Source organism: Styela clava, chromosome 1 (genome assembly GCF_964204865.1).
Source record: "Styela clava chromosome 1, kaStyClav1.hap1.2, whole genome shotgun sequence".
Taxonomy (NCBI): Eukaryota; Metazoa; Chordata; class Ascidiacea; order Stolidobranchia; family Styelidae; genus Styela; species Styela clava.
In genome coordinates this window covers 26313807-26341038 of record NC_135250.1, presented here as the reverse complement: position 1 = coordinate 26341038, position 27232 = coordinate 26313807, and the positions used below count along the sequence as shown (strand labels likewise).

The window sequence follows — 27232 nt, the reverse complement described above, 5'->3', positions numbered from 1 at the left end:
GTGGAAAGTATCAATAGGTTGAATACTTGGGAATAAAAATTTTAAATTTTTTCTAGAGTTTCAGTTGTGACTTCCACACCATCTGGTGATGAAGTAGACTTCTTACGAAGCCCGGAAATTACTTTGAAATGGGCAACAGAAGATGGTACAGGTATCTTCAAACATATATCGATAAAAATGATTTTTTTTTAATTATTCAGATATATTTTTGAAATTAAGTATATTGTTCAAATATATTGTTAATCTTGTAACTTATATTATAATTGCGATATGAATTACGATTTGTTCAGAAATACTTTGTTTTGAAAAAACGTGATAGTTTAAATGATTCTTGTAAATTCTGTTACTCAATTCGGTTTTGCAACAATCCGTGGTTTGCACTTTATTGTGGTCTATGTTGTATCAAAACTGTCTCATAATTGTGCAGTGAATGCTTTCAACGGTAAAAAATACAATATTTGTATCCGAAATTGAAATATTTTTTGCAGTTTACAAAGTCGTAAAGGCCAACCCCAATAAAGCAGAACCCTTGTAATTTGGAACATATTCTAGAGAGAGCATAACTTTCGTGCAAAGCGTCCTAATTAAGAAATGTATAGGTTCTGCTTCTTCTTTGCTCCGAGAGGAGATGGGCGCCCTGTATTCTGTAGTATTTTCATGTTAATTTCTTTCTACAAAGTCCGTATTGTTTGAAAAAAATTGTTAGTTATATTATATCTAAGAACGAAATATAGTTCGTATAATAATCCCGAGGACAATGTGAAGCGATATGCAGGTTTTTATCTGGCAGGGCATGAACTCTCATGCGGTAACTAATTTTAGACGGGGTTCAAAAAGCTCATCTTTTTAGTTACTCCTTTCATGTTAGGGGCTTGAATGTGAGAGAAATCAGTTACCCCTCACTTGAATACGTAAACCGAGTCGCAAAAACGAATAGTCTAGTAACCAGTAACGTTAACATAAATGGATATAGGTCACCAAAGTGTTGGGAAAAATAGAAGAGACTCGAGTCCTCTTAATTGAATGACTCATATTCCCATAAACGCCAGTGAGACACAACTCCATAATTGACTTCACTTCAAACTCGACTCACGATGAGCCATGAGATAACTTGACTCGTGACGCGGGTCGAAAGGACTCGAGTTATCAAAATGAAGTGACTCGGACTCCTACTTTAGTAACCGTACATCTTAGCTCAGTGATTGACCTGACTCAATAATTGAATGGGTAACTAAACTTTACTCGTGACTCCGAGTATAGGAACCTCTAATGAGCACTTCCCTACGAATGTCGAAAATGTGAACTGATGCAGAGTACATGTAGGGGTAAGCATGTTTCTACTGTTGAATAGATCGGAAAGAGATTATTCAATATCAGTCGAAAGTAGATGAGTCTTACTTTTTTTTTATTTTTACAGGTGATGAAAACGGCGGAACACCCGGCTGGATATTTGCTATCATTGCCGTGGTCGTGCTTATTCTCATAGTTGGAATTATAATTATTATCGTAATAATGAAAAAAAGGTGAGACTATCATACCAAAATGCATAAACAAGCTCATAATGTTTAAACTGTATTTTAACATTACCAGAGTCTTCGTTTCACTCTTTTCCGCCTTTTCAAACGATTTAGCTCACCAGAAAATATATCAATCTTTTTTTACTTTGCTCATTTATTTTATTTGACTTAAGTTGTCTCAAATAAATTGCTTGCTATTACGAGTATTTAACAGTGTAATAATGTTTAAAGTCGTTATGGCAATTTTATTAATGAAGATTTCATAATTAATCAATTTAGAAAAAACAACCAAGCAACGAAGACCGAAGTTCAGCCGTCTGGATTTGACAATCCTGTTCCACCGACACCGAACATGTAAGTTCGTCACATAAAATAGTGAAAGGAGGTAATAACATCGACAAACCCTGGTCATTGTTAACGATTTCCGGTGAAGCCTTTTGCATATGAACCTTAGAGAACCACTTCGTGGTCGCCTAGAGGGCCGAAAGATTAGTTTAAAGAAACGGTGGTTTTGATCCAAAAAAATAACATTTGTTATATTAAAACTCGTTTTTGGTTCAATGCGGATTCTACCTACAGTTATGTCAATAAAAGTATATTTATTATCAAGGACTACCTATTTTTAACCATACTATGATTTTACCAGGATACAGAGTGTTGGTTGCGAAAGTTTAGAAATATTGTAGCTGCCCTTATTCATCATGTAAAAAGAAACTTCTTCCGTAAGGCTATCTTCTTTATTTCATGTACAGTGCTTCACATGCCAGCAACGATGCCCCAAGAGCCCCGCCAGCTGTACAGCCACGAAGACCAACTGCTAATGAAGTACATATAGAAGAAGGTATTGTAACTTCCGTGATAAAAGATGTCAAATGAATTTTTTTTTAATGTTGTGGAGTTATATCGCCCCTCATAGGAATTCGAAAACTATAATATAAGTAATAGACGTCTAGCGGCTTCGGACATTTTTAAAGTTTTTGTGGTCAAAATTTGATTTTCTTGGGGTTAGTAGCTGAAGTCGGAGTCCAATTTTTTTACATCCCAGAGTGAGGAGTCTTGACTTAAATCAGATGGGTTAACTCATTCCTTCCCTTTATATTCAGGACAAGACGCTTATGTGAACTATGTGCCGAAAAAAGCTGAGAGAAAAACAGAAACATCAATTTCTATTTCTGACTTGGAGAAGATTTACAACTCCATGAAGGTCAGAGAAAACAGACTGTTTTTGGAGCAATTTCAGGTAAATATAACTGAAACAAATTATTGGCGTAGATGACAAAATGTAAAAAATTACATTATCAAATAGCAATATACAAATTCGTTCTGAGCGCATCCTTTTAAAGTTTTAGTCTTCATACATACCTTGTGACAAAAATCCAAATTTTATTTATGCTTTAACGCCCATGGATGCTTCAGACAATGTTAAGATATTCACAGCCTCGCACGTCACGTACATTTCCTTCCTATTTTGTGGCCTAATATGGCGTCACGAATTGGCATTATTGAGTCACAATTTTTTTTTTCATTTTTAGCAACGACGCCATCTCATAAGCACTGCATTGTGATCTTACAATGGAATTCCATTTCCTCCTTTGCCTTACTACGCTGGCTATATTTTTCATAAAACCCGTTTGAATCTTTATCTAGTGTATTTATTCATCTTTATACAGCTAGTGAGCCGAATGTTTATCTTCTATGAGCTATCTCATATATTGGTACTGGTTGGTTACCTGGGAAAGCAACGCTCATCAATAATAGCAATCCTCTGACAATCAATATTTTTCAACCTCACACCTCTTTTTTTAAATATTTGAACCCTGAGTGTCGCTGCTTGATAATACCCAGCTTTTGTTTGTTTAGGCTCCCCCTTCTCTGGTTAATTGTGTGTTTACACTTTTTTTAATTTTGCATAAAGTTTTTTTTTACTGGAAGGAAAACATAAATTGACCATGACTATAATAATAAATGTTAACAATTATTTACAGAAACTTCTTCAAGAGGCAGCAAGATATGGCGGAACAAAAAAGTTTGCGTCCAATGAGGCTTTGAGGAAGAAAAATCGATATAAAAATATACTGCCATGTAAGTGCAATTACTTTCATCAACTTTGTTACATTTTATGTATTATTAAAGGCTCCCGTAGTATGTGCACCAAGATGGCGCACAGCCTGAACCCTAACCTGGTATACAGACTATGTTTAGGTCGTGCGCCATCTTGGTGCACATACCACAGGAGCACCGAATTAAACCTTTCAATCTCCACGGCAACAAGATCATCATCAAAATAAGAGTTAACATTTTTGGTAAGCTATATGCTGAGGTGGAATTCAGGGTTTTGCGCTGGTTCTCGCAAACGCATTTCAAAATTTCGTGATTTCAGCGCACCGTTTTTTTTTTTTGTTTCAGACCAGTGGTTGCCAACTTTTTATGGCCTCAACCTCAAGAGGAGTTCAGCACTCATGGCCCCCTGTTTATCATTTCAGTGGTATTCATAGTGTTATTTTGATTGTTCGAATTCAAATCCCATCAGGTTCAAATAGTTCATGCTCAACAAAGTGAAAACACTTTGTAAAATACCATATCAAGCAATAAAACCAGGACGAACTGAGAGTTTGCTTATGATGGGAGAAGTGAAATCATTTTTGCGCCTAGCATTTCCCCCTCTCCAATCCAACTGATCTGCGGCCCCCTTGGTGGGCCATGGGCCCCCGGGTTGTGAACCGCTGTTTTAGACATTAAACGATCCAAGAAACAGGCTACGTAGGCCGCAAATGACGACTTGCGATGTAATTGGTAATTCGAAAGTTATGTATGAGTTTCATGTCAATGCATCTTACGTAGATATTTATAAATATACTTTATGAAATATTTATTGTTGACATTGCATAAAAGTCCGAGAGTGTGAAAGCTCGTGGTCAGCAATATGTTTTTTGCATTTAGTTAGAGAGTTCAGCGATAGGTTCAAAACATATTCAATGACAAAAGCGCCTTACTCACGTAACTTCCCTGTTTCCTGTAATGTGTTTGTTGTGTGAAAGTAAATGACTCTTGAAGCAAGCCAGAAAAATTGGAACCGACTTTTATTAGTCCTATAGTATTCTTCCGTCGGACCTTACAAAATCAAGTGGTGAACGGAATATGCGAATGTTATTTAAATCCATTTTGATTTGGATACCAATGCTATAATCCCGACATTTTATCTAAATCAGCGGTTACGAACCCCAACAAGAAGGCACAGAGCAGTTGGTGGGGACCACAACGTTGGACGCAAAAATAATTATACTTCTCTCTTTAAAAAAAACTCCCCGTTCTTCTGAGTTCGATTGCTTGATACGGTTATTTCACTGGGTATTTTCACTTTGTTGAGCAGGAATTGTTTAAACATACTGGGATTTGGAATCAAATATTTAAAATCAAACTATATATACCACTGGAATGATAAACAGTGGGAGAAGAATCATGGATGCTTAAAGCCTCCGGAAAGAGGCCGCGAGTCATAAAATGTTAGTAATTACTGTAAAGTCAGAGGTTCTACAGGTCCTATTTCTACTTATTGGCCGGTGTTGTAAATACCATTCAGTAGCTAATCCTTGACACAGCAGTAACGCACACACAAACACATCCAACTTGTAATGAAAGTATAAGTACACTATATAAATGTCACAGTCTAATAAAATTTCAATCAGATAAAAATTCCACAATAGAAAAAAGTTCCACAGCAAGTATCATTGCAGTTTAATACAGTAAATAATGTGTGCATTATATTAAATGTGATGTGTATGATGATGTTTTTACAGTGTGTGGTTACAATATAATTGTGTCTCCAGCCCAACAACAGGACTTAAATTTAGGTGCAAGACACAAAAACAATCAAATATTATAATCTGCCCCTGATATACAACTCAACTAGAACCTAAATAACCCTAAACTACAAATTTCCCTAAATATCATAAGAAACAATTTGCAAATTTATGCCACAAAGTAACTGTAGCATTTAGTCAGCATATAAAAAAGAAACTTCTGTCGCCAGAGGGCCTCGGTGCTCTGCCTCCGACACCAACAAATTGGACATCAAGTATGACACAATAATATTAACAAGCGCATGAATGTAAAACAGCTGTTATAAGAGAGTATTGCACCAATATTGACAAAAACTTCACACTTTTTCTCGGTCTGATGCTCTTAACATAAACAAATAAATAAATAAACGAGAGCAAGTCTAAACACGATTGGCAAGACCAGAATAATCAAAAATTAATGGGTCAAGTTACTACGGTAAAAAATTTTACCTGTAACAAACACTGTTTGTTAAAAAATACTCAGCAGACATTACCATTAACGCAATAGGAGGCTTATGGAGGCTGACGCTATAGTAAAAGTTTTTGGTCGGTTGGATCGCACCCGGCTAAGTAATATTTTCGAAAAAAAAATTTATATTCTTACAAAAGTTTTTCGAATTTTTTTTTGAACTAACAAACAAAACTTATTTACTTTTGATTCATTTGGTTAGCCACGCAAAAAAGTTTTTGACAACACGATTTATTCCGATTCAAGTTTTAAAGAATAAGTTCTATCATTTTCTGTTTAGTTGATGATACCCGAGTTCCGTTAACCGGGGCGAAATCTGGCTACATCAACGCCTGTTTCATAAATGTAAGTTATTTCTGTCGGTCTGCTTTCTTTAGTATTATTTGTACAACCTAGTCAGGAACTTTTTTTTCGTAACCGTGTCTGTAAAACGGTACTACTGTATATACAATCTAAAATACATTAAAATAGAGATTGTTCATAAATTTCTATACTTGAAGAAAATTTGAAAACCTTTTTTTTATTTGAATTGCATATTCTTTTTTTGTGTAAAAACATTCGTCAAATATTTGGCTCAAACCCTGAATAGTAACTTTAAGTGATACTTTATAAAATAGGTATCTAAAATCAAAGGCACGTAGTCACTTTTTTGAAAGTCAAAAAAACAATGTGCAGCACGGGACTCTTCACCCCACTTCAAAGTTACGTAAAAAACATGATTATGAAAACACAATGAAACAAAATGTGAATAAATCCATACGTTTGATCCAAATTTAATCTACGAAACAACTTCATCTTGTTACAACAATCTTACGTCTTTTCACAGGGCCACAACGTACGACACAAGTACATTGCAACACAAGGGCCTCTGCCCGATACCGTTGGTGACTTTTGGCAGATGGTATTAGAGCAACAAAGTAAAGTAATCGTCATGTTGGCAAAGGAGATCGAAGCAGGAAAAGTGGGTTCATAAAGTTTTTGATATTTATCTAAATGGACTTCAATCCGGGTTGGACCTATGGACCTATATTTGATCAATGTTTTCTTGTATTTAATATTAAGATATAACCGTTGACTAAAAGAAGAGCCCACGCGATTTGCAAATATGCAAAAAGATATATAAAATAAAAACAAATGTTCTGACGTATTTGAATAAAAAAGGGCGCAAAGATTTGAATATCTGGTGCACATAAAAACAATGAACACGTACATACCAGCGTTGCATTTTCTATTTTTTGCTTTGACGTTCGGGAAACCTTTAGTAACCATTGAGTGAAATTCCATTGTCATTTGATATGCAAAATAATTTATTTTTTAGAAAAAATGCCAAAAGTACTGGCCTGACGCCGGGAAAAAGCTACCGATAGGAGACATAGTAATTGAAAATGCACAAGAAGTCAATTACAGTGCTTTCATGAGACGGGTTCTCGTTGTGAAATCCAAGCAGGTAGATAAGAGCAAATACTGAATAAGACCTTGTACACGGCCTAGGCGGTCAATTGTGCTTTGGGCAATAATCCTGTTATATACACTTTAGATTTTTTACATTCACCATTGCTAGAGTGTGAACCAATTATAAGATATCGTGATATCGTAATAAAAAACAAATCATTGAATAGAGAATCATCTAATTACAAAATATTCATATCTAAAACTAGCAGAAAATGTACGCGGCCAATTGTGAAAATCACAGTACACAATGTTAAAATATATGTCAACTTTTGAATGCTTGTGTCTCGGTTGCATCTTCCAAAAATGATTGGAAAAGAACTTTATAAATTTATATTAAAATTGTGAACTAAATAAATATTTCGAAATTACCAATCTCGAATTTTGTGGGAATTTAAATTATTTAGTTTTTGACAATGTTAATTCAAAATGGGGTCCCTGTTAATCATGACTTTTAAATAAATAAATTTGATTTGATTGCACTCTTTGCCCAATGCAAGTAGTGTCCTTGACGCGTTAAAGAAAACGTTAGTTTTTCGAACGGTACTATTAACTACTACTACTACTACTATATCCAAACAAAATATAACAAAAAAATTCTGTGTTCTTTCAGTAGCAATAAGAGTGTATCAATTTATTTAATATATTTTTCAGAATAACAAAAGCTTGACCGTATACCAATATCAATTCCTAAAATGGCCTGATCATGGGGCTCCTCAGACAACATCGAACTTGCTCAGAATGCATCAAGCGGTCTTGAAAAGTTGTCAAGAACTAGAAAATGATTCTCCCATCGTTGTACACTGCAGGTAGATATTCGTGAACAGTTAGATGCCGTTTTTCTTGAAAAAAGGAATGGGTCTTATTTCAATTTTTTTGTAAAATAACACTAGGGCTTATTTTGGGGAGATGTCTATTATTTTCATTTACCAAAAGGAAAGTTGAAAATTACGAGAATTACGAATCTACAAAATTTGAAAACCGTTATCCATTTACTTATAAATAACACGTTTTCATTCAAAATAACTGCTAAACATAGAATCCTAATCATTTTAAAAGAGTAAGAAATATTTCTTGCTGTCGACTAGAGCTTATATTAAAATCATTTTTAAAATTTGAAGTAGGTCTTATTTTCGGGGAAACAAAGTAGTATCACCCCATGCGTGTGCAGTATGAAAGTATTTGGCGCTTTTAAAATTTGAATATTTTGCGCCAGACAATTGAAACAAACTTCGAATATACTTATAATATTCTAACGGTGGACAAAATCGAGCAGTGAAGGGTTTGAAATCAATGTCTTAATTGCGGCATATCCCCGTGTAATTTATCCAATCTATCCAGAGCAGAGCCACGTCCGAAGCATACAGATTTATTATCGCAACAAAATATCAACAAACAATAAATATTGGTTAACGCAAAACTACTTTGTGACGAACTTATTTGAAATATTCTCGTTGACCAGCGGAGATCTTATTAGAAGTAGGCAAGACAGCAATGCCCAAATATATGGACAACAAAGTCCTATAACAAATCTATAGTTCCATGCAATTCGCACAAAAATGTGGCTGAGCAGCGACTCCGCAAAATCGAAATGACAGACAATTGTGATATAATGAAAACGGTGTTTTCGTGAGTTTGAATAAAACAGCAAAATTTGGTTAAAATATCGGATCTCATAAGACTCTCATAAAAAAACGCAAAAAATGTGAAAAATAAAAGATGAAAGTAATAGTCTTCTGGTGACCAATTCCATCTTTAAGTACTTAAAATTAGAAATCGATTGGACCATTATTCACGAGAAAAACAGTTTTTTTTCGATCAAAACATCGTCTCAACAACAAAACTAAAAACAAGAACAACTATTTAGAAAAATGATCCAAATTGCCACTTCTTATCTAAAATGAGACTTACACTTACTCACTTTTGTAATAGATCGACCTATCGAGGTAAAGAGAAGTCATTTGCAACACGAGGAAGTACTAACAATGCTTCTATTTTAGTCTAGTTTTTTATGCGTCATCGAAACACAATTCCATGAAAACTGCCGAATGCGCGACTTAATACATATCCATTCAGTTATGTAAAATCCATGGCTTCTGACTAATGGCTGACGTAAATCCGGACGCGAACAATTTGGTGAAAGGCAGTGGCATAAGTGTAATAATGAAATCTAAAACGTAAATTTTTTGAAAAGTAATTTTGCGGCATTTGAAGTAAGGCACAATAATTTTATTTCAATTTTCCTTATTTTAGTTCTATTACGAGTTTGGGTACTAGCCAAGTGACTCCCGTAGTATTTGTACCTGAAATTATGGTCTGACCCGAACCTGGTACACATACTACGTTCTGGTGTCCGCCATATTGGTCCACATACTTCGGGAGTACCAGAATATTTACGTTTTTTTACCACTAATTTTCACTATTCGTGAGTGATTCATTGCTGAAACAACGTACTTACTTTTTGCTTAACATCAATCTTTTATCCAAATGAACCAACCAAAATAGTTATATTGCCCGTTTTTATAGTGTGAATATCGAAGCAAGACTGTGAAGGACCTTTATAAGATATTCTCAGATATCAGTGACTGTTTGTATATGCCCTTGTTTATAGTAAAAAGCCTCATTACAACCCCCTCCTCCCCTCGCTATTTTGGGCGTGCCACACCCCTGGGCAGAGGTTCGTCGGAGGATGATGAAGATTTATTCTCGCCCTGTATGAAATGTAAGTGTAGTCGAGACAATACAATTGTTTAAAAAAATTAACTTAAATCTGTTGTTGAAATTCACAAATTTCGTTGACTTTCATGCACTCGATCTAAATTGGCACACAGGGCCCTGGTCTTCCTCGCTCGTCATAAATTTGAAAAATCTTATCCTATCCTCATTGGACACAGGGCGGTTCGCACATATGATGATTCATTCACTAAGTTGTTGTTGTCGTCGTCGTCACTGCCGAGGTTGTTATTCTCGTTGGTGTTGTTGGTATTTTTGTAGGTGTTGTTGCTTTTATTGTAGTTGTTGTTGTTGTTGTTGTTTTTTTGTTGTTGCTGTTTTTGTTGTTGTTGTTGTTTGTTGTTGTTGCTGTTGTTGTTGTTGTCGAGGAAAGTAGATTTTCTTATCAAAATTGACCAATTGGTTTCAAATTTCAGTCCTTAACTATGATTGATGGTGATGGAATGGTATTACTTGTATTTCAAATTTGCGGTTAGGTCTATGAGCGCCGATATCAACAGAAATATTGCTGTTTTAATTTCACTCAAAAAAACTCTTTTATCTCCGCCATGCCCGACCCACTCCGTCACGATCGTCCACAGACCTTTCATCAAACTTGGTGCTTTCCCGATGATGCAGCATTGCTCGGTTTTGATACATATATTCGAAGATTAGTCCACTTTTTTGAGTGCGTATCGTGCATCCTAACTCTATCTAATTTATTTATATTTTAGTGCTGGAGCTGGACGAACCGGAACCTTTATTGGATACGACATTCTACTCGATGAAAGTAATTCTAAGCGATCAGTTGACGTGTTTTCTTGCGTTCTCAACATGAGAAAGCAAAGAGTTGATATGGTGCAAACTGCTGTAAGTTAGTAAATGAAATCTACGACGAACGTGTTGATATGTAATCAATTTGCTACAATGTTTTTCAGTGCAAACCATATATTCAAACCGGAATGAATTTCGGTCACTGAGCACATTTCTGCAAACAACTAGACAAAGCCAAAATGAATTATGTATGATTGGACCTGAAAGTTTGGGTTTGCACAAAATTTCTCTCTACAATATGTTCCGAATGACCTAAATTCTATTTATAGAGGGAACTGTAGTTTATATATAATACTAGTTACTATACTAGTATAATTATACTATAATTTTCTAACCAAACAGAGGACCGTTGGATTCTTATTTTTTCCAAAATACAATTATTTTACTACTATTTTGGAAACGAATTATACCTGTCTGTTTTGCTTAATTGTTATTGTTTTAATTGATATCGTTGCTGTTTGAGGTTTTGTTGATGTCATAATATTTTCGTGAAACAGTCAATTTTAAATTTTCAGTACTTAAATCCAAATTTGCTTTGTTTTAATTCATGTGGACACTTTTTAAGGATTTTGGAAACTTTTTACCCCGTCACACCCATGCTCAACTGGAGCTGTACTGGTACAGTACCACGTAATAAATCAGTCAGAATTTCCTCCACTTTCCAAATACATGTCGTTTAACTAACTGAAATGTTAGGTATCTGCAATCACAATCTGAACGGGTAACCGGAAGAGAGACGTTAATTCGCCGCTTGAAAAAGTCGTCTTATATAACTTCATCTTTGCCGGGATTCATTTAAAGTTATGTCGAAATTATTTAATGTTGGACAAGAAATGTACATATAGAACGTTTTGTTGTTATTATTCGAAACTAATGGACTCGAGTTTAAGGCTGGCTTTGGGATTTCAGAATGCTAGTTTGAATTCGTTTACCATTATATTTATATTATCTGATTGTTTATTTCAGGATCAATATATCATTCTTCACAAACTTGTCTTGGAAACAAGTCTATTTGGTGACAAAGACTTATCTACTGATGAAGCAAAGAATAAGTTAGAAATGATGAAAAGGTAAATTCTATATTTATGTATTACAAAACAATACAGGCAAGCAACTACAATTCAACAAGAAGCCAAAGATTTGCATCGTCCTATGCAAATATGTCTAAATATATCATTACGCTGACTGTGCTATATTCAAAATCCATTCGTTACAGTTTCGTTGAACATATTCATTCATCTATTTTGTTAAGATATAAAAAGGCTACCGAATTTACATGAAATCATTGCGTGATAGTTTTTGCATTTTATGTATTGTTTCAGAATTGCTTTCAATAAAATTTTGCATTTTCTATTGAATACGCACCATTTGAGTAAGATATAATAATATACCTCAATTTAAAATGTATTATGCTTTTGTCAAAAATATTCATCTCTTTTGCTAAGAGATAAAAATGCTACCAAATTTGCATAAAAACATTGAGTAATAGTATGTGCATTTTATTGTATTGTTTTAAAGATTGCTTTTAATTTTGCATTTTATGGCTCCTTCTGAATAAGATATATATTTCGATTCAAAATATATTATGCTCTTCTAAGATAATCAAAAATATAAAATTTCTAAGAATCTATTTTTGACTGACGAATAAAATACCTTTCACGAAATACAATGAAGCGGATTATCAATGTAAGAACTGTTCTGAACAGGAATTCCAAATTTCAAATTTCAATAAGAGCTATTCCCTCACCAACAAAAAGCGATTGTTCCATGACAACTCTAAGAAAAATACCAAAAAGAACAAGAACAACAACATAATAGCAAAACGATACATAGGTCCATTTCGTGCCCAAAAATGATAAAAATGAATAAATAGGATCACAAATATTTCATACTATATTATTATTATAATTTACTTTAATATATTATTTGGTTTGAAGTTCTGGCAACGCTCAATCAAGTTTGAGAAAAGAATTCGATGACCTCAGCAGAATACATCCGATGAAAGATTCAAAACTGACTGGGAACGAGCATAAGAAAACAAACCGATCGATGAATATAGTTCCGTGTAAGTTAATAGGATATATTCTAACCAAGCATCTTATCATTTTTCAAGTGAGTTACAGCTTCCCCGTTTGCATTAGTTTTTAATCGTTGTGTGCTGAAATTTCGGCACTTACACCCCAGTCATTTAGCTATATGAAACAACTATAATGGCGAGGTCGCTAAAAATTGAATAATGCTTCCGAACTAAAACTTGGTTTTATATTGCCAAATAATAAGATTCATTATTTAAACTTTTTCAATTTAATTGAGACCATGTTTCAGCTACTTTATGAAATAAATATTTCATCAAGGCACGCTTAACAAAAGTCCAACCAAGTGTTTCTGAGTCTTTGCTTTTGTGAACGGAAGTTTAATGAAAATGCTCAAAAAAATAGGTTTCTGTCATCACTATTATGACGATAAACAAGTCGAAGATAATAAATTTCATAGAATAACAGTCAAACAGAAAAAAGAATGGTTCAAACTTTTCTTCGATAAGTTATTTATCTGTGATCAGAAGTGTGAACCAAAAGTGTGAATTGAACAAAATTCTATGCCAGTAGAATCGATATCTCTGACTTATAAAAATTAATATTAGAAACGTTGCTTAAAAGCAGGGACGTAGCCAGAAAAACGTGGGCTTTTAAGACTCTTGAGTCTCTAAAATGCGTTTCAAGCTACGAAAATTAGTATGTATGGTACGAAAAAATGCTTTCAAAGGGTGAGTCTGACCCGCACCGAACCCTGGGTAAGACCAGCTTGAAAAACCTTTTCATTCAGCTTGCTGTAAACCAATCTTCCATGCTCTTGTCTTAGTAACGAGAGTTTTAAAATGTTCAAAATACCGGTTCATTTAATGAAATTTTAATGTTTTACAGATGACTACTCTCTAGTAAAACTTGCAATGGAAGCTGGTGAAACGAAACTGCCATTTGTGAATGCTTCCTGGGTTGAGGTAAGTACTCCGTGAATATTTGGACACGAAATGAATATAAAGATTGCTTTGCTGCCTTTTTGTTATTGTTTATAATGGGCTTGTTGTTGGAGTGAAAATAATTAATTTCCGACAAATAATGAAGCAATCGAATTGCAATTTTCCATAGGATGATGGAGTCTTCAGAAAGGTTTTTTCCTTTATTTATGTCCACGGAGTGCAATATTTCATCCCGTTGTGCTGTTTTCATAATTGACGAAGCCCATGCTCATGATATCAGATACAAATCATTTAATATAAAGTTACTGACATTACGGTAACCATTTCTTGTTCATAAATTCAAACAGTTCACTTTGGTTTTAATCATATGTGTTAAGAGAATTGGAATTTTAATCTTCTATGCAAATTTTGTGAAATAATTCCATGTCACATTTACTTAAATTTAGAAACCACTAATTTTAATTCTCATTATTATATTGCAAAATTGTCATGCCTATTTTTTCTCATGCAGAGTTATGACGAGTCGAGTCCAATGATCGCATCCCAAGGCCCAACTTCATCAAACATTGATTTATTCTGGAGATCGATTCTAGATAACAACGTGAATACCATCGTTATGTTGACGGAACTGAAAGAAGGGCGTGAAGTATTGATTTGCATTATATAGTCTGGAAATTCCCATGCATTCTTTTTTTTTGTTTTTTTGAGAAAAATTTGTTCCAAAAATACAAATTCAAATTCAAGTGAAATATTAGTCATATTTGCAGGAAAAGACCACAGCTAATTTTTCCCCAAAAATGGCAAATTTGACGACTGAAAGGAACCGCGATTTTAAAAATTCCGCATTAGAATTAGGGATAGCAGTATTTGAACTAAGTCTATTTTCTAGTGAATAAATTTTCAATAAACGACGATATTCTGTAAATATTCCATTCCTTTTATTTGTTTTCATCATTTGAACTGTTATTTTAGGAACAATGCGCGCAGTACTGGCCGTCAAGTGCTGGGGAAGAATTAAAACTGCAAAACATGAAAGTAACTCTCGCCGCAGAAGACACTGACGCGATTGCTGTGACAAGAAAATTGAAGATAGATCGTGGAATACAATCGGTATGAGCAGATTCTCCCTCTCTCTCTGGTTCCCCGCGGCTTCCCTTCTCCAGTAAAATTATGTTCTTGACTTTTTCGCATATGTTTTGCATTGTATCTGTTTATTATTTTACTGGTTGGAAAAAATAAAGTTGACTATGACTATGACTATAGCATCGGAGCTTAATATCATATTTTTTTTATTTTCAGAGATCTGTGACCCAGTTTCATTACACCGGATGGAGATCAACAAGTTGCCCTGAAGATGCCAGAGGAATAATCGATCTTGTGAGTAAAATGCAGAAGAATATTCGATCCACTGGAAATGGAGCAGCCCTGATACATTGCAGGTAAACCGACGCAATCATTGGGGTCATACTGTGTAACAAACTCATCCACCTCACCAAGCTCATCTGCTCGGCGTTTGGCGCATCGTAATAAGCGTTAAGAATATTAACCCTGGTTACCCCATGTGGATGCGCAAATTTGAATTCGGTGAGAGATATTTATGTGCAAAAGCATAAATCATGGTAGTCATAAATCCTCCACCTTCAGGTCCAAGCATCTATTTCCATAAGGACAGGCAGGGATTGGTAACCGGGCGAGAGGTCGTGGTTTTAATTATTTATTTTAATTATTAGGTCTAATTCTAATTAGTTCTAATTATTAATTATACATATATATATATATATAATTGAAATATTTTTAATTATATGAAAATCTGATTTATCCTGATTTCACAAGATATATATGTCGAATATAAAGATTTGAACTTTTCAAATTCTATTATGTCTCTCAATGTCAATTGTATAGAGTCATGTTTTCAATACACTTGTATTTTTTGTCTGCCATGAATAGATGTGGAGACGGAGCGAGATTACTATTTTCGACCTTTTCGGAGTCGGGGAGTCAAAGTTCTGATTTCCCCGATAAGTCTAAGCTTTCCCAATGAAACTCAACAGTCCATGAAAGAAGGCTTGCATGTGCCAAAGCTTTTGTTATCAAAATTTGAATTTCCCAAATTCAGAGATGGAGTCGTAGCCGAATTTTTATGCCCCGAGGTCGGAGCCAAAATGTTTTCAGCCTGGTGTCGATTGTAGACTTTCTCAATTTTCACGACCCTGACATTAGGATTAAGCTATTTTCACAATTATCAGTTTTATACGTGTTATTTAAACATAGTTCTATTTTTCAGCAACGGTATCGGTAGAACTGGTGTGTTCTGTGCAGCAGTGAATCTGATAGATCGATTGAAATGTGAGAATCGAGTTGATGTTTTCAGAACTGTGAAAGATCTCAGAGATGGAAGACCAAATATGGTGGAAAGTTTGGTAAGAATAAGAAAATAACGTAGTAACGAATAAAAATGGAACTCTCGGTAGTCCTGTTTATGAAAGATACTCATATACGGTATCTCCAGGGTTGGATTAACCATTGAGCAAAATAAGCACGTTCATAGGGCACCATGAGAAATGGGGCACCAAATAAATTTTCATAGACGAATTTTCAGTGGTACATCGGTGTTTAATAAATAATTCAAGTTTGTCAGACGATCGAGTACTCAGTATTGGCCCAGCTGATATAAATTGTTGATTATTTTTTTCTCATAACTTAGATTAGTATTCAATACTGAAAATTACTTGACGTATTCAATTTCAGATAACATTGAACATATTTCATTATTAATAATATTAGATATACAGAGAGGACACCAAAGTCTTAGGTGTTTAAGGCCTCTATAAGACATGATCAGGCCTTGGGTAAAACTTCCAAGTCAATATCGTTCTCACACGTATTCAAACTTTTCGCCCAAACTAAAATCATTGAGCTCAATGCTGTTGCCCAAAACAACTTCTTCAGTTTGAAGGTAAATATTTTTTGGGAAACTAGTTTTCCAAATACATATGAACCTCGTCCTAACATTTTTAAAGATAACTCCGAATTAAAAACAGTACACTAAATTTGCTTATTTTATTTCAGGATCAATACAAGTTCTGCTATCAAGCAATCATCGAATATCTGAGATCCTTCGATCTTTATTCAAACTTCTAAACGTTGCATCGTTTGAATGGGACGGCATGTAATCACTGGACTCCCTTATTGGTTCTCGAACTTTTCAAGCCCCGCCCCCTATTTAGAACTTAAAAAGTCTTTACGTACATCTCAAAAATAACTAGCTAATAATAAGCTACAAATTAGATAGAAATAAGAAAAGCGAAAGTATGTTTTATTCAGAAACAGGTTGAAAATACGTGAATGGAACGTAAATAATGATATACGAGAAAAATTTTGAAAACAAGCAAAATTTGTTGTAATTTATATTAGTGCAGTTGTTTTAAAAAATAAAAATAAAAATAAAAAAAATAATGAAAGTGACGTCAAAATATAACCCCCGACGTCAACTTATGCTTTAATATTCCAAAAGACCAAGTATTCTCATCTAAATATGTTGTGTTTGTACCTTCTTAAAACAGACTAAATGCTTAATTCTGTACCATCAAACAAATTTTTATTGTGTTTTGTTGTGAATAACTGTACTATGTAACGGTAGTAAACCAACCACTGCCTTTTTCATAACGTTAGATTTTTATATTCGTGTCTGACTGTAAATCTCATGCTATGCCATTGTTTATTGCCACTGTTAAAAATATAACCAGACTATGCATTGTCAAAATTTTATGCAACTTTATGCATCGTATAAACTAAGTTATTTTGCTTCTACTACTCTACTTAGATAAGAAAATGTTTGATGTTGATTGTATCAACAAGTTGTAGAGTGTTTGAATTATTTTCGGAATTATTAGTTCAGATATTCTTGATCTTACTAAATATTTGTTTTATATTAATGCAATATGGTTGCACAGTATATACTATGTACTATATTTAATCAATGCTCAGTTCGTATTTTCCTAGCTCTTTACCCCATGATGCGCACATAAAAAATAAGCAGAAATTAGTTTTGGGTTTCATTAGTGAAAAAAATATTTATTTACCCTGAATTATGTTTAATGTTATTGCGTGCTTCATGGACATCTTATAGGACATAAGACATCTTCAGGTGTCAAAATGAAACAAATATGAATTAGGTATATAAATTATTATTTTCTCGAATATCATGGCACCAACTCAAAACACATTCCAAAAGATACTCTTAGGTATTGTATTGTGTCAAAACAATTTCCTTATTTTCAAATATATTGAAAATAATATTATTCAAAAGCAATATTATACGTAATATATATTATATAATTGGTTCAAGAGTAAAATTTCTATCCTCGTCGAAAAAGTGTAGAAATACAATGAGAGTGGGAGGTAGGAAATTCTTTAATTTGAAACCATGCAAGATATACCAACTCAAAGTTATATTTCAAGTTCACTAATATGTCAAAAAAAAAAAGTTTCGAATTTCGTACCAAAAAAAATTAATTAGATACAATTAAAACTGGACAACAACAATATGATTATATATGGTCACCAGAATGATCATGTCCATGAAACAAATACCTGGTTATCTACTCCCGTACCCAATATGATCTGGTAACCGACTGAAAGGCCGTAAACTGCCACATGACTGAGATCTTTCATCACTTTGCCTCTCCCCTGGGAAAAATCAACCAATTGCATCTTATAAATCAAGTTGATTTGCTTACTCTACTCTACTTATATGAGAAAATGTTTGATGTTAATTGTATCAATATGTCGTATTTGATTTATTTTTAGAATCATTAGTTTATATATATATGCTTCATATTATCTTATGTTTTATTACAATGTAATCTGGTTGCACAGTATATTGTATATAACGATCAATGCAGTATTACGGCAGTCATCAGCTGAGAGATAACCCGAAGCAGTGAGACTGTTACTGAGATAGTAAAATCCTATAGAATCGTATTTTTGAAGTTCTGTCGCAAATTATCCAAGTCCCAGTTTTGTACCCGGAATAAGGTGTGAGAGTCGACATGTTACACGTTAAGATTCGAGGCCAAATTTTGCAACTGGAATTGCAAACTTTTTCATCTTGCATTGGAAAGTTTAAAATGGAGTCAAACTTTTTACCAGATACCAGAATAAGGATCCGGAGTCAACAATTTGTTTTTTTGAATCTAGAATCTGTTTCGGATTCGCATGATTGATAAAAGAAAGATCAAAAATTCGAAGTCGTATGAACTTTTCGATTTCACAGTCTTACACGAGTCTACAGCAAAAATGTGACTCACCAATCTCCGCGCCTTTTTTCACCAATATACTCGGTGGTTAAATAAAGACATGAAGCTGCTCGTAATAGTATTTCTACTGAGAGAGCGCTTTCGTCTGATCAGGAAACTGTTATATAACACATACAGCTACTGTCGCTATTTCGGATATTGGGATATTGAAGGCATATATAATACGGTAGAGCTTTGTGAGCGGAGAGTTTTAAATGTATGCCATAAATAGACTTCAGTCGACAGAGATATAACGTGACATAGAATTATTAGTACTATCAATATATACAAACGCAGATCTCTGTTTCCACGTATCGGATCTTCAATTATAATATATATTTAGGAATTCCTTGGTCACCACATATTCCGGTATAGTCTCTAAAATTTTATTTGTTAAAAGTACACTCATTTTGTGAGCGTGGAATTTTATTTTTTAAATCTAGACACCTTTTGTTTTCAGAAATAGATTTTCCGATCTGTAAGCGACATGTCGCTAAAAACGCCGTAGTTTGTACTCCGTAAAATGGCAGGGTGTTCATAAAGTCCCTTTACAGTTATTTTTTTTTGTTATGAGGTCAGTTCTCAATATATCTTAACCAAGTTTGTGTTTTTTTTTTAATCAGATTTTATTTTGAGTATTCACACTTTATTTAATACATTCGTGAAGGTCAAAACAACATATGGTATCGATAAATTGTCTTTATAATTAGGAAATGTTTAAAGACTTCATGGACACCCTATATATATATATATAAGACAACTGCATGGTCAAAGTAAGCATGTAAAGTAGAATTAATTTCATGTTCCCGGCTTAGGATAGATGTAATTCTTCTACGGGAGTTAGAGTAATAATATGAAATGGGACATCACGTTTTTTGAGACAGCCAGTGCAGAGGGAAAGATGAAAGGGGGATCAACATAAATTGATACCGATAAAATTTTACCAACGTAACATTCACCTAAATTTCATTTTTATTCAATAGGAGTAGAATGAATTTTGTGAAAAATTTTGAAACCTAAAACTAATATCGATGGAATAGACATACTAAGTACATTTCAATATGAAGTATATCGTGGCTGTTTTGCTTCTGTGGGGCATCACTATTGCATCAGCTCAAGGTAATTGACTTTTTATAATAAAATTTGACGAATTAAAATATGTTTAAACATACTAAATTACTTACTCTCTTAAACTTTAGATCATTGTTTGCACGCTTGAAGTGGTGACGCAATAAAAGTACTTCATCTCATAAACCAAATTCTTGGAAAATTATCGAATTTGACTCTGTTGGTGTCGAAATGCAAACTTTTCCTTAGGTATAAACGAGGCCCGATTGTTTAGTCCGAAACTTGAATCACTCAGTCATTGCTCTCATACTGCATTGTAGATTTATCAGTCAATATTCCCATAGAAAATAGGAGTTTCGGTCCCTATATTATTTACAACGCAAGTCGGCTAGAGCAAAACCACAAAAAACTCATACGTAAAAATTGAACGGGATTAAAAAGAAATCGGATTTTTATTACTTGTACTTTGTATTCTGACAACGTGTGAATTAGCTCCCCATTTGTCATAAGCAAGGGAATGTAAAAAATGCTTTCTATAATAATTTACAAAACAAAAACAAGGGTTTGCTGATATTGGTATATTTTAAGAACATATTCGTCCGAACATTCCAACTGTCACCACTGATTGTATTCGACATGCTTTGGCAATGAATCTGCAAAACTAATTTAGATTTAGATTGATATTGACAAAATACAACTAATAATATCAAGAAATTAGCTGATTTAAATTGGTGCCTTCACGATTTTTTAGATCCTTGGAAGAAAGAATCTGTTGATGGGTTTGAACTGCTTTTTTACAAACAACGTAAAACTTACAACATCGCAAAAAAAGTTGTTAATTAATTAGTGATGGGACATGCGGTGTCACTATAGGGTCAGGAATTGAAACTGCAGTTTCGATCGATAAGTCATCGGTCTCCGACCGATATTCTCGTTTAGTATTTTGTGGTTTCAGGCTTTGAATATTCATTAACTATTCTGATTGTATCATCATTCCAGTACGCTGAGCTTACTCGCATTTCAAAAAAATAAATCATACTTTATAGACAAATAATTCATATGTATTAATACACTAAATTCAAAAAAGTCGTTTCGAGATTTTATGATATAATTATACGTACGTTTATTATTTAGATAAGAGCCCACGCTTCTCATAAACGTCATCCGCTTTTCAATATCCAAAAAACAACAACCAGTAATTTGTTGTTTGAAATATGGTCTAGGTCCTAGGATACGATACATGATTCATTTATATTAGTTATACCATACCCATGTTATTGTATAAGAGCTTGTTGGCTGCTTCATAAGAGTAGGATGCTCTTTACTTAGATTAATGTATATTGCTATTTCTGCGATATTGGTCTGACGAAACGTTACAGAAATATATTTGAGTTAGTGTGCAACACGAACTTTGTATAATAAAGCAAAAGTATTGTCATAAATTAAGCTGCACTATCTGTCGTTTTGTTGGATTCGAGCATGCTTTCGGACGACCTCTGTCATTTTTTTGTCTAGGACAGGGGTGTGCAACATTTAATACAGGAGGGTCAGATTTAAGTAATTAGGTGGAGCCGCGGGCCGCACTTTTTTATAGGTATAAATTCTAGTAGTTTAAAGTACAAAAAATGCTTTTGCTAGCTAGTTTTGCTAATATGACACTGGCATTCGTTTACACGTATATCTTTGCGACGCAAGGGGATTGGAATTGCTAGCACGTACCAGAATAACTAAACTAAAAACTCGTTTCGCGGGCACACCATTCACAATAAGCCCTTCTCCCCGGGCCGCACAATATTCCATTGCGGGCCGCAGTTTGCACACCCTTGGTCTAGGAAGTTAATGAACCCATTTGACACCAAACTAATTCATGAGGTTGAGATTACGTGCTTTAGTCAACATAGTAATATAGGGTGTCCATAAAGTATTACAAAATTTTGCATAGAGAATTTATCGATACCATAAATTGTTTTGGCTCTTACAGATGTATTAAATGAAGTAAAAATACTTGAAAAATTACTGATTGAAAACGATATATTGAGAACTGACCTCATAACGAAATTGAAATTGTAAAGGGATTTTATGGACACCCTGAATAATGTTGGTTTGGGGTGTTGTTATGTTGTTATGTTGTTATATATTCTTCTGAGAAAATTTTTATTTATGTGAAATCTTCAACTGATGTGTCAATTTACTCGGTCTTTACAATCTTAACAAAGAGAGAGAATGGAAGCGATGTCTTGGCCCATTTTGCACGCCTGTCTTCTGTTCTGAGTTCTATATAAATATTAGGGAAACTACGTGGTATAAGTGAGTATGTGAATTGGAATTCATGCTATGTTCTAACTTAGGTTAGATGTAATACTTTGACGGGGATTAGAGTAATCATTATAGAGTGGGTCACCACATTTTTAAGACACCCAGTGTAGAGAAAGAGATGAAGGGGTGATCAACCTGATAGGAGATGAAATTTTATCGACTTAACTTAAATAATATTTTTATTCAATAGCAGTAAAATAAATTTTGTGAAATTTTTCAAAACCTAGTATTATTTTCAATGGAATAGACAAGTACTTTTCAAGATGAAGTATCTCGGGGCTTTTTTGCTCCTGTGGATCATCACTATTGCATCAGCTCAGGGTAAGTGACTTTTTATAAAAAAATCTGATAAATCGAAATAGTTTTAAACATACTAAATTCCTCTCCGTTAAACTCAAGAGCAGGGGTGGCCAACACGTTGATCGCGATCGGCCGGTCGATTGCGGCGTCTTGAGTAGTCGATCGCGTCGCCACGTCTGAGAATTTGGTAACATACCTCGAAATTTTGCCTTGAACCAGTTTCATGCAATGTATGTTGTGTGCTTTTAAAACAAAAATAACACAGTACTGTGTGTATGTGCAAAATACGATGAGATCAGTATACACATGAAGTATTTGAACATGGGCAAGGCAGATAGAGCATATTATTACATAACAAAGTACGGTTTTTGCGCTGCCAAATTTAAGAAATTAACTTGCCGAATATCGTGTGCCTCGACTGACGAACGATCGCACAATAAATTCTGCCGTGTGCGAAAGTATTTATCTTACTCGCATTGGCATCAGAATTCCCAATTCTTTCTAATTTCAAGCGAGCAGCTTGAGCAGTCATGTAACATTTATGGTTTGGGAATATTTATTTTTTGCTGTTCAGATAATACATGAATACTCGTTTGGGCTTTTTGAAGAATTTTCAACACTTATATACGGCTAAAAATTAGGCAGGTCTTATTTCTTAAGTGTATGATTTGGATAAATCTCAAACAACTGATGAACCATTTATTTCAAGTATAATTATATAATCAAATTAACAAATTGATTGGGACGTGAAAAATACGAATTTTTGGCGATTTCATTAAAAACGCGCTCAATGTACTATGCTTATTGGCAGCGGCGGAATTCCTTGTATGCGTGTGTGCAACTGCAACTATCTGCATATTCAACTCATTTTTTGGTGTATGACCTTATTACTCATCAGTCGATCTCGAGCTATTTTGACGATTTTAGTTGATCGCGGTCCCAAGTAGGTTGGCCACCCCTGCTTCAGAGCATTGTTTGCACACTTGAGTTGGTTACTCAATAAAAGTATTGAATATGACTAAACCACTGTTAGTATCAAAATGCAAACTTTCCTTTAGGGATAAAACGCGGCCCCAGCAAATTATATAGCCCGTAACTTGAATCCCTCATCCATTGCTCCCATACTGAATTGTAGATTTATCAGTCTATATTCCCATAAAAAATGCAAGTTTCTCTCCTCATATTATTTACAACGCAAGTCAAGCCAGCTAGAGCGAAGCCACAAAATAACTCATACGGAAATTTTAACGAGATAAAAATGTCGTTATCTTTTATCTTGTATTTTTTATTGCTTGGACAACGTGTGACATGGCTTCCCATTTGATATACGTGAGAGAATGTAAAGATGCTTTCTATATTAATTCAAAAAAACAAAACTAGGGTTCGCTGATATCGCAATATTCTAAGAACAGGTTCGCCCGAACCTCCCAAATGTTACCACTGATTATAGCCGACATGTTTTAGTTATGAATCTGCTTAACTAATTAAGATTTCGATTGCAATTGACAAATATACAACTAAAAATATTAGGAAATTAGCTGATTTAAATTGGTGCTTTTTACGATTTCTTTTAGATCCGTGGAAGAAAGAATGTGTTGATGGGTTTGAACTTCTTTTCTTCAAACAACATAAAACCTACAACAAGGCAAAATCTTCATGTGAAGGATTGGGAGGTTACTTGGCTAAAGTTAACAATCAGAAAATAACGACAGTCATAAATTCAGCATTCAAGTAAGTCGAGATTACTATCTTGATTTTAATTTATTCAAAATGTATATTTTTGGTATCGTAAAAGCAATCAAATCGGTTTTCGACTTCCTGATCATTAATGTTGTGCTAAAACCTAGTGTATGATGAAATTATCACACTGGTGACATTCCCATAGATATATAAAACCAAAACTTCCCATATATATTAGATCTCCATTCTAGGTGACCCTTATTCTAAGTAAGTCGTTCTGTCTGCAGCGGAGATCCTGGACCCACAGGCTGTTGTCATAGATTTCTGTGGTATATAAGCTATTTTGTGTGTAGCTCTTTAGAACGTTTGGAAAAAATAATAGAACATCAATTGAAATGCAGGGTGATCAGACCAAGCGTAGACAAATGTTGATCGAAATATCAACAATACAAATATAAGAAAGAAAGAAATTATTTTGCAGAAAATAGCAGTATAAAGATGAATAATAGAATTCATTGTTATTTTTTGATATATCCTCCTTTTACCTTCACTATACGCCTCGGTCTGATCGGAACATGACTTTATATGACTTCAGGCACATATGGTCTCTTCTGAAATTGTGTCCCAACAAGTCATCAATCTATGCCTTAGAGTAGTTGCTCTCAACCTGAGGTGCGCGCACGCCAATTCCGGCATCACAAAGTTCCACTTGAATCCAGTGAAAACATATGAAAATCCCCAATCCTGTTCACAACAATTAGGGGTGTGTGTTCCGATAATTAAAAAAACTATGAGCTAGTGGAATGCATTTCAACTTGTACGGAATGTGTAGGACAGTTGAAAAATAATATCTCATTCTCGCGAAATAATCTGCTCGAATGGATAACCGTTAGGTGAGACTTTTGAACCACTGACTATGAATAAATGATAATATTATTTTGTTACGATATAAGAGCATACTTAAAAATAAGCAAATTCTAGTATCTTATTATGCAATCTTTGAATTTAAACTTTGTTAAAATATCTTAGTTTTTGTATCAGCCTGCATTGAACAACACTTCATTTTTAGATGACGTTAGCAAAATACAAAAATCTGTCACAGGTTAAGATAGATTAGGTTGGACGAGGAAAAGGTTAGGTTTTAACTCAGAATGTAAGTCTCACCTGCCGACTTGGTTCATTTTCAAACTCGGACTTGACACGACTTGACACCCATGCCACTCGGTACAGATATACCCATTATTAGTATATTTGTATTGAACTATAAATACTCTGAAGAACCCGAAACTTATTTATGTGCAGAAATGCATAAACGACGGTGTAACCACTATTCAAACAACAATATTTTGATATTTTACTTTCATTCATTGTTTGCTTCGAACTATCAGGCGTAAAATCACTGCTGTATTTATAATAAAATTTGAGTTCTTATTTTTAAGAAGCGCAATGTTTTAGCGCCAATTTAAAATTTATTCTTTAAAACATTTTAGCCGATTACAGATATTTCGTCCATATCGCTCGAGTTCTCATTCTATTTTTAGTTGAGGGATTCGTACTTTGGTAGGAAAAAACTAATAAAATCTATATATTCTTAGCATACAGCATGAGGTTAACACCTTTTATATCGGTGGAAACGACAAAGATACAGAAAAAGATTGGAAATGGCAAGATGGTACTGATGTGATCATGAAAAACGAAGCAGGATATCAAAACTGGTTTGTTCTTGTTCATTTCATACAATACTTAGAGGGACCGCTTTCGTTTTTATCTCAATTGTATTGGCAATGTACGGTGATAGGCATTGGAAATCTCCTGACTAGTAAAAACGAGTTTATTGTTGTGAAAAAAAAAGTAGCTGTTTAACAAAATTCTTTGGCCGAATATGAATTTAAATATTTGTAATAAATCTGTGAATTTTATAATATGCATATTAAAAATATATATAAGTTCGTAGATTTGATCTGGTATACCCAGTAGTCTCACATTTCACGACGACGATTGGAAATTTTCCATCTTTCCCTTTTAAGTATTTCTAAACCTCACCTGTTTACGAAATAGTTGGTTGTAATAGCAAGCACAGTAGATCATAAAACAATAATGTTTAACATGGTTAGTTTTGAATGGCTTCATTTGTTAAATTTTGAAAAAAGTAATAATTTAAGCAATAACACTGGTCTTGTTACGACATTTGAATTTATCAGGAAAGTTAATCAACCAAATGGTGAGACTTCAACCAATTCTGCTGTTGAAGACTGTTTGGCAGTTGGCAGACAAACGTACCTGTGGGTTGATGTATCTTGTGATGAAAACTTTTACTACATTTGCCAGAAAAGTAATATTACTTCATGATTGTTTGTTATAATTTCTCTTCCAATAAGAATTTAAATAAACCAGTACGTAAACTGTAACTTAGTACACTGCAAGTGCAAAAATGCGCTTGAATAATAAAGTTCACAGACGTTTTGCCCTCGGCCTTTTTAAATCACTAGGTGGCATATATCGGTTTGAGGGATGATTTTGACTTCCCGTTAGCCGTGGAAGTTTATAAAAAAGTAAAAATACCAATATTATATTCACGAATATTTATGGATATTTTTACGGATATTTACTCCCCACAGTAGTGACATAGACCGAAAACCTGCGACCCCGGTACAACCATAATCATAGAACAACCTAATCTAAGCCCAAATGTCGTATGAATCCGTACGTATTTATATATTATTATTTTTAAACTCACAGGAAGAATGTAAAACAAAACTATAACTTAAACCGTC

At 34.1% G+C, this 27232-nt stretch overlaps 2 protein-coding genes across 2 annotated transcripts in view; both read left to right on the top strand.

The window, feature by feature from the left end:
• LOC144422926 (uncharacterized) overlaps nt 1–18698 on the top strand; it is a 34832-nt gene extending 16134 nt beyond the window's left edge. The window contains exons 13-31 of the mRNA XM_078112958.1: nt 57–151; nt 1418–1523; nt 1797–1871; nt 2270–2358; nt 2621–2757; nt 3503–3599; nt 6106–6170; nt 6652–6786; nt 7144–7272; nt 7929–8083; nt 10721–10856; nt 11787–11890; nt 12758–12885; nt 13742–13818; nt 14309–14443; nt 14770–14907; nt 15097–15236; nt 16082–16217; nt 16867–18698. Coding sequence (XP_077969084.1) covers nt 57–151; nt 1418–1523; nt 1797–1871; nt 2270–2358; nt 2621–2757; nt 3503–3599; nt 6106–6170; nt 6652–6786; nt 7144–7272; nt 7929–8083; nt 10721–10856; nt 11787–11890; nt 12758–12885; nt 13742–13818; nt 14309–14443; nt 14770–14907; nt 15097–15236; nt 16082–16217; nt 16867–16938 — 2149 coding nt within the window. The 3' untranslated portion in view covers nt 16939–18698. The remainder of the gene's footprint in view (nt 1–56; nt 152–1417; nt 1524–1796; nt 1872–2269; nt 2359–2620; nt 2758–3502; nt 3600–6105; nt 6171–6651; nt 6787–7143; nt 7273–7928; nt 8084–10720; nt 10857–11786; nt 11891–12757; nt 12886–13741; nt 13819–14308; nt 14444–14769; nt 14908–15096; nt 15237–16081; nt 16218–16866) is intronic.
• A 3970-nt stretch (nt 18699–22668) lies between these two features.
• The window catches only part of LOC120335088 (uncharacterized), a 29132-nt gene continuing 24568 nt past the window's right edge, over nt 22669–27232 (top strand). The window contains exons 1-4 of the mRNA XM_078112950.1: nt 22669–22799; nt 24353–24509; nt 26054–26173; nt 26660–26790. Coding sequence (XP_077969076.1) covers nt 22742–22799; nt 24353–24509; nt 26054–26173; nt 26660–26790 — 466 coding nt within the window. The 5' untranslated portion in view covers nt 22669–22741. The remainder of the gene's footprint in view (nt 22800–24352; nt 24510–26053; nt 26174–26659; nt 26791–27232) is intronic.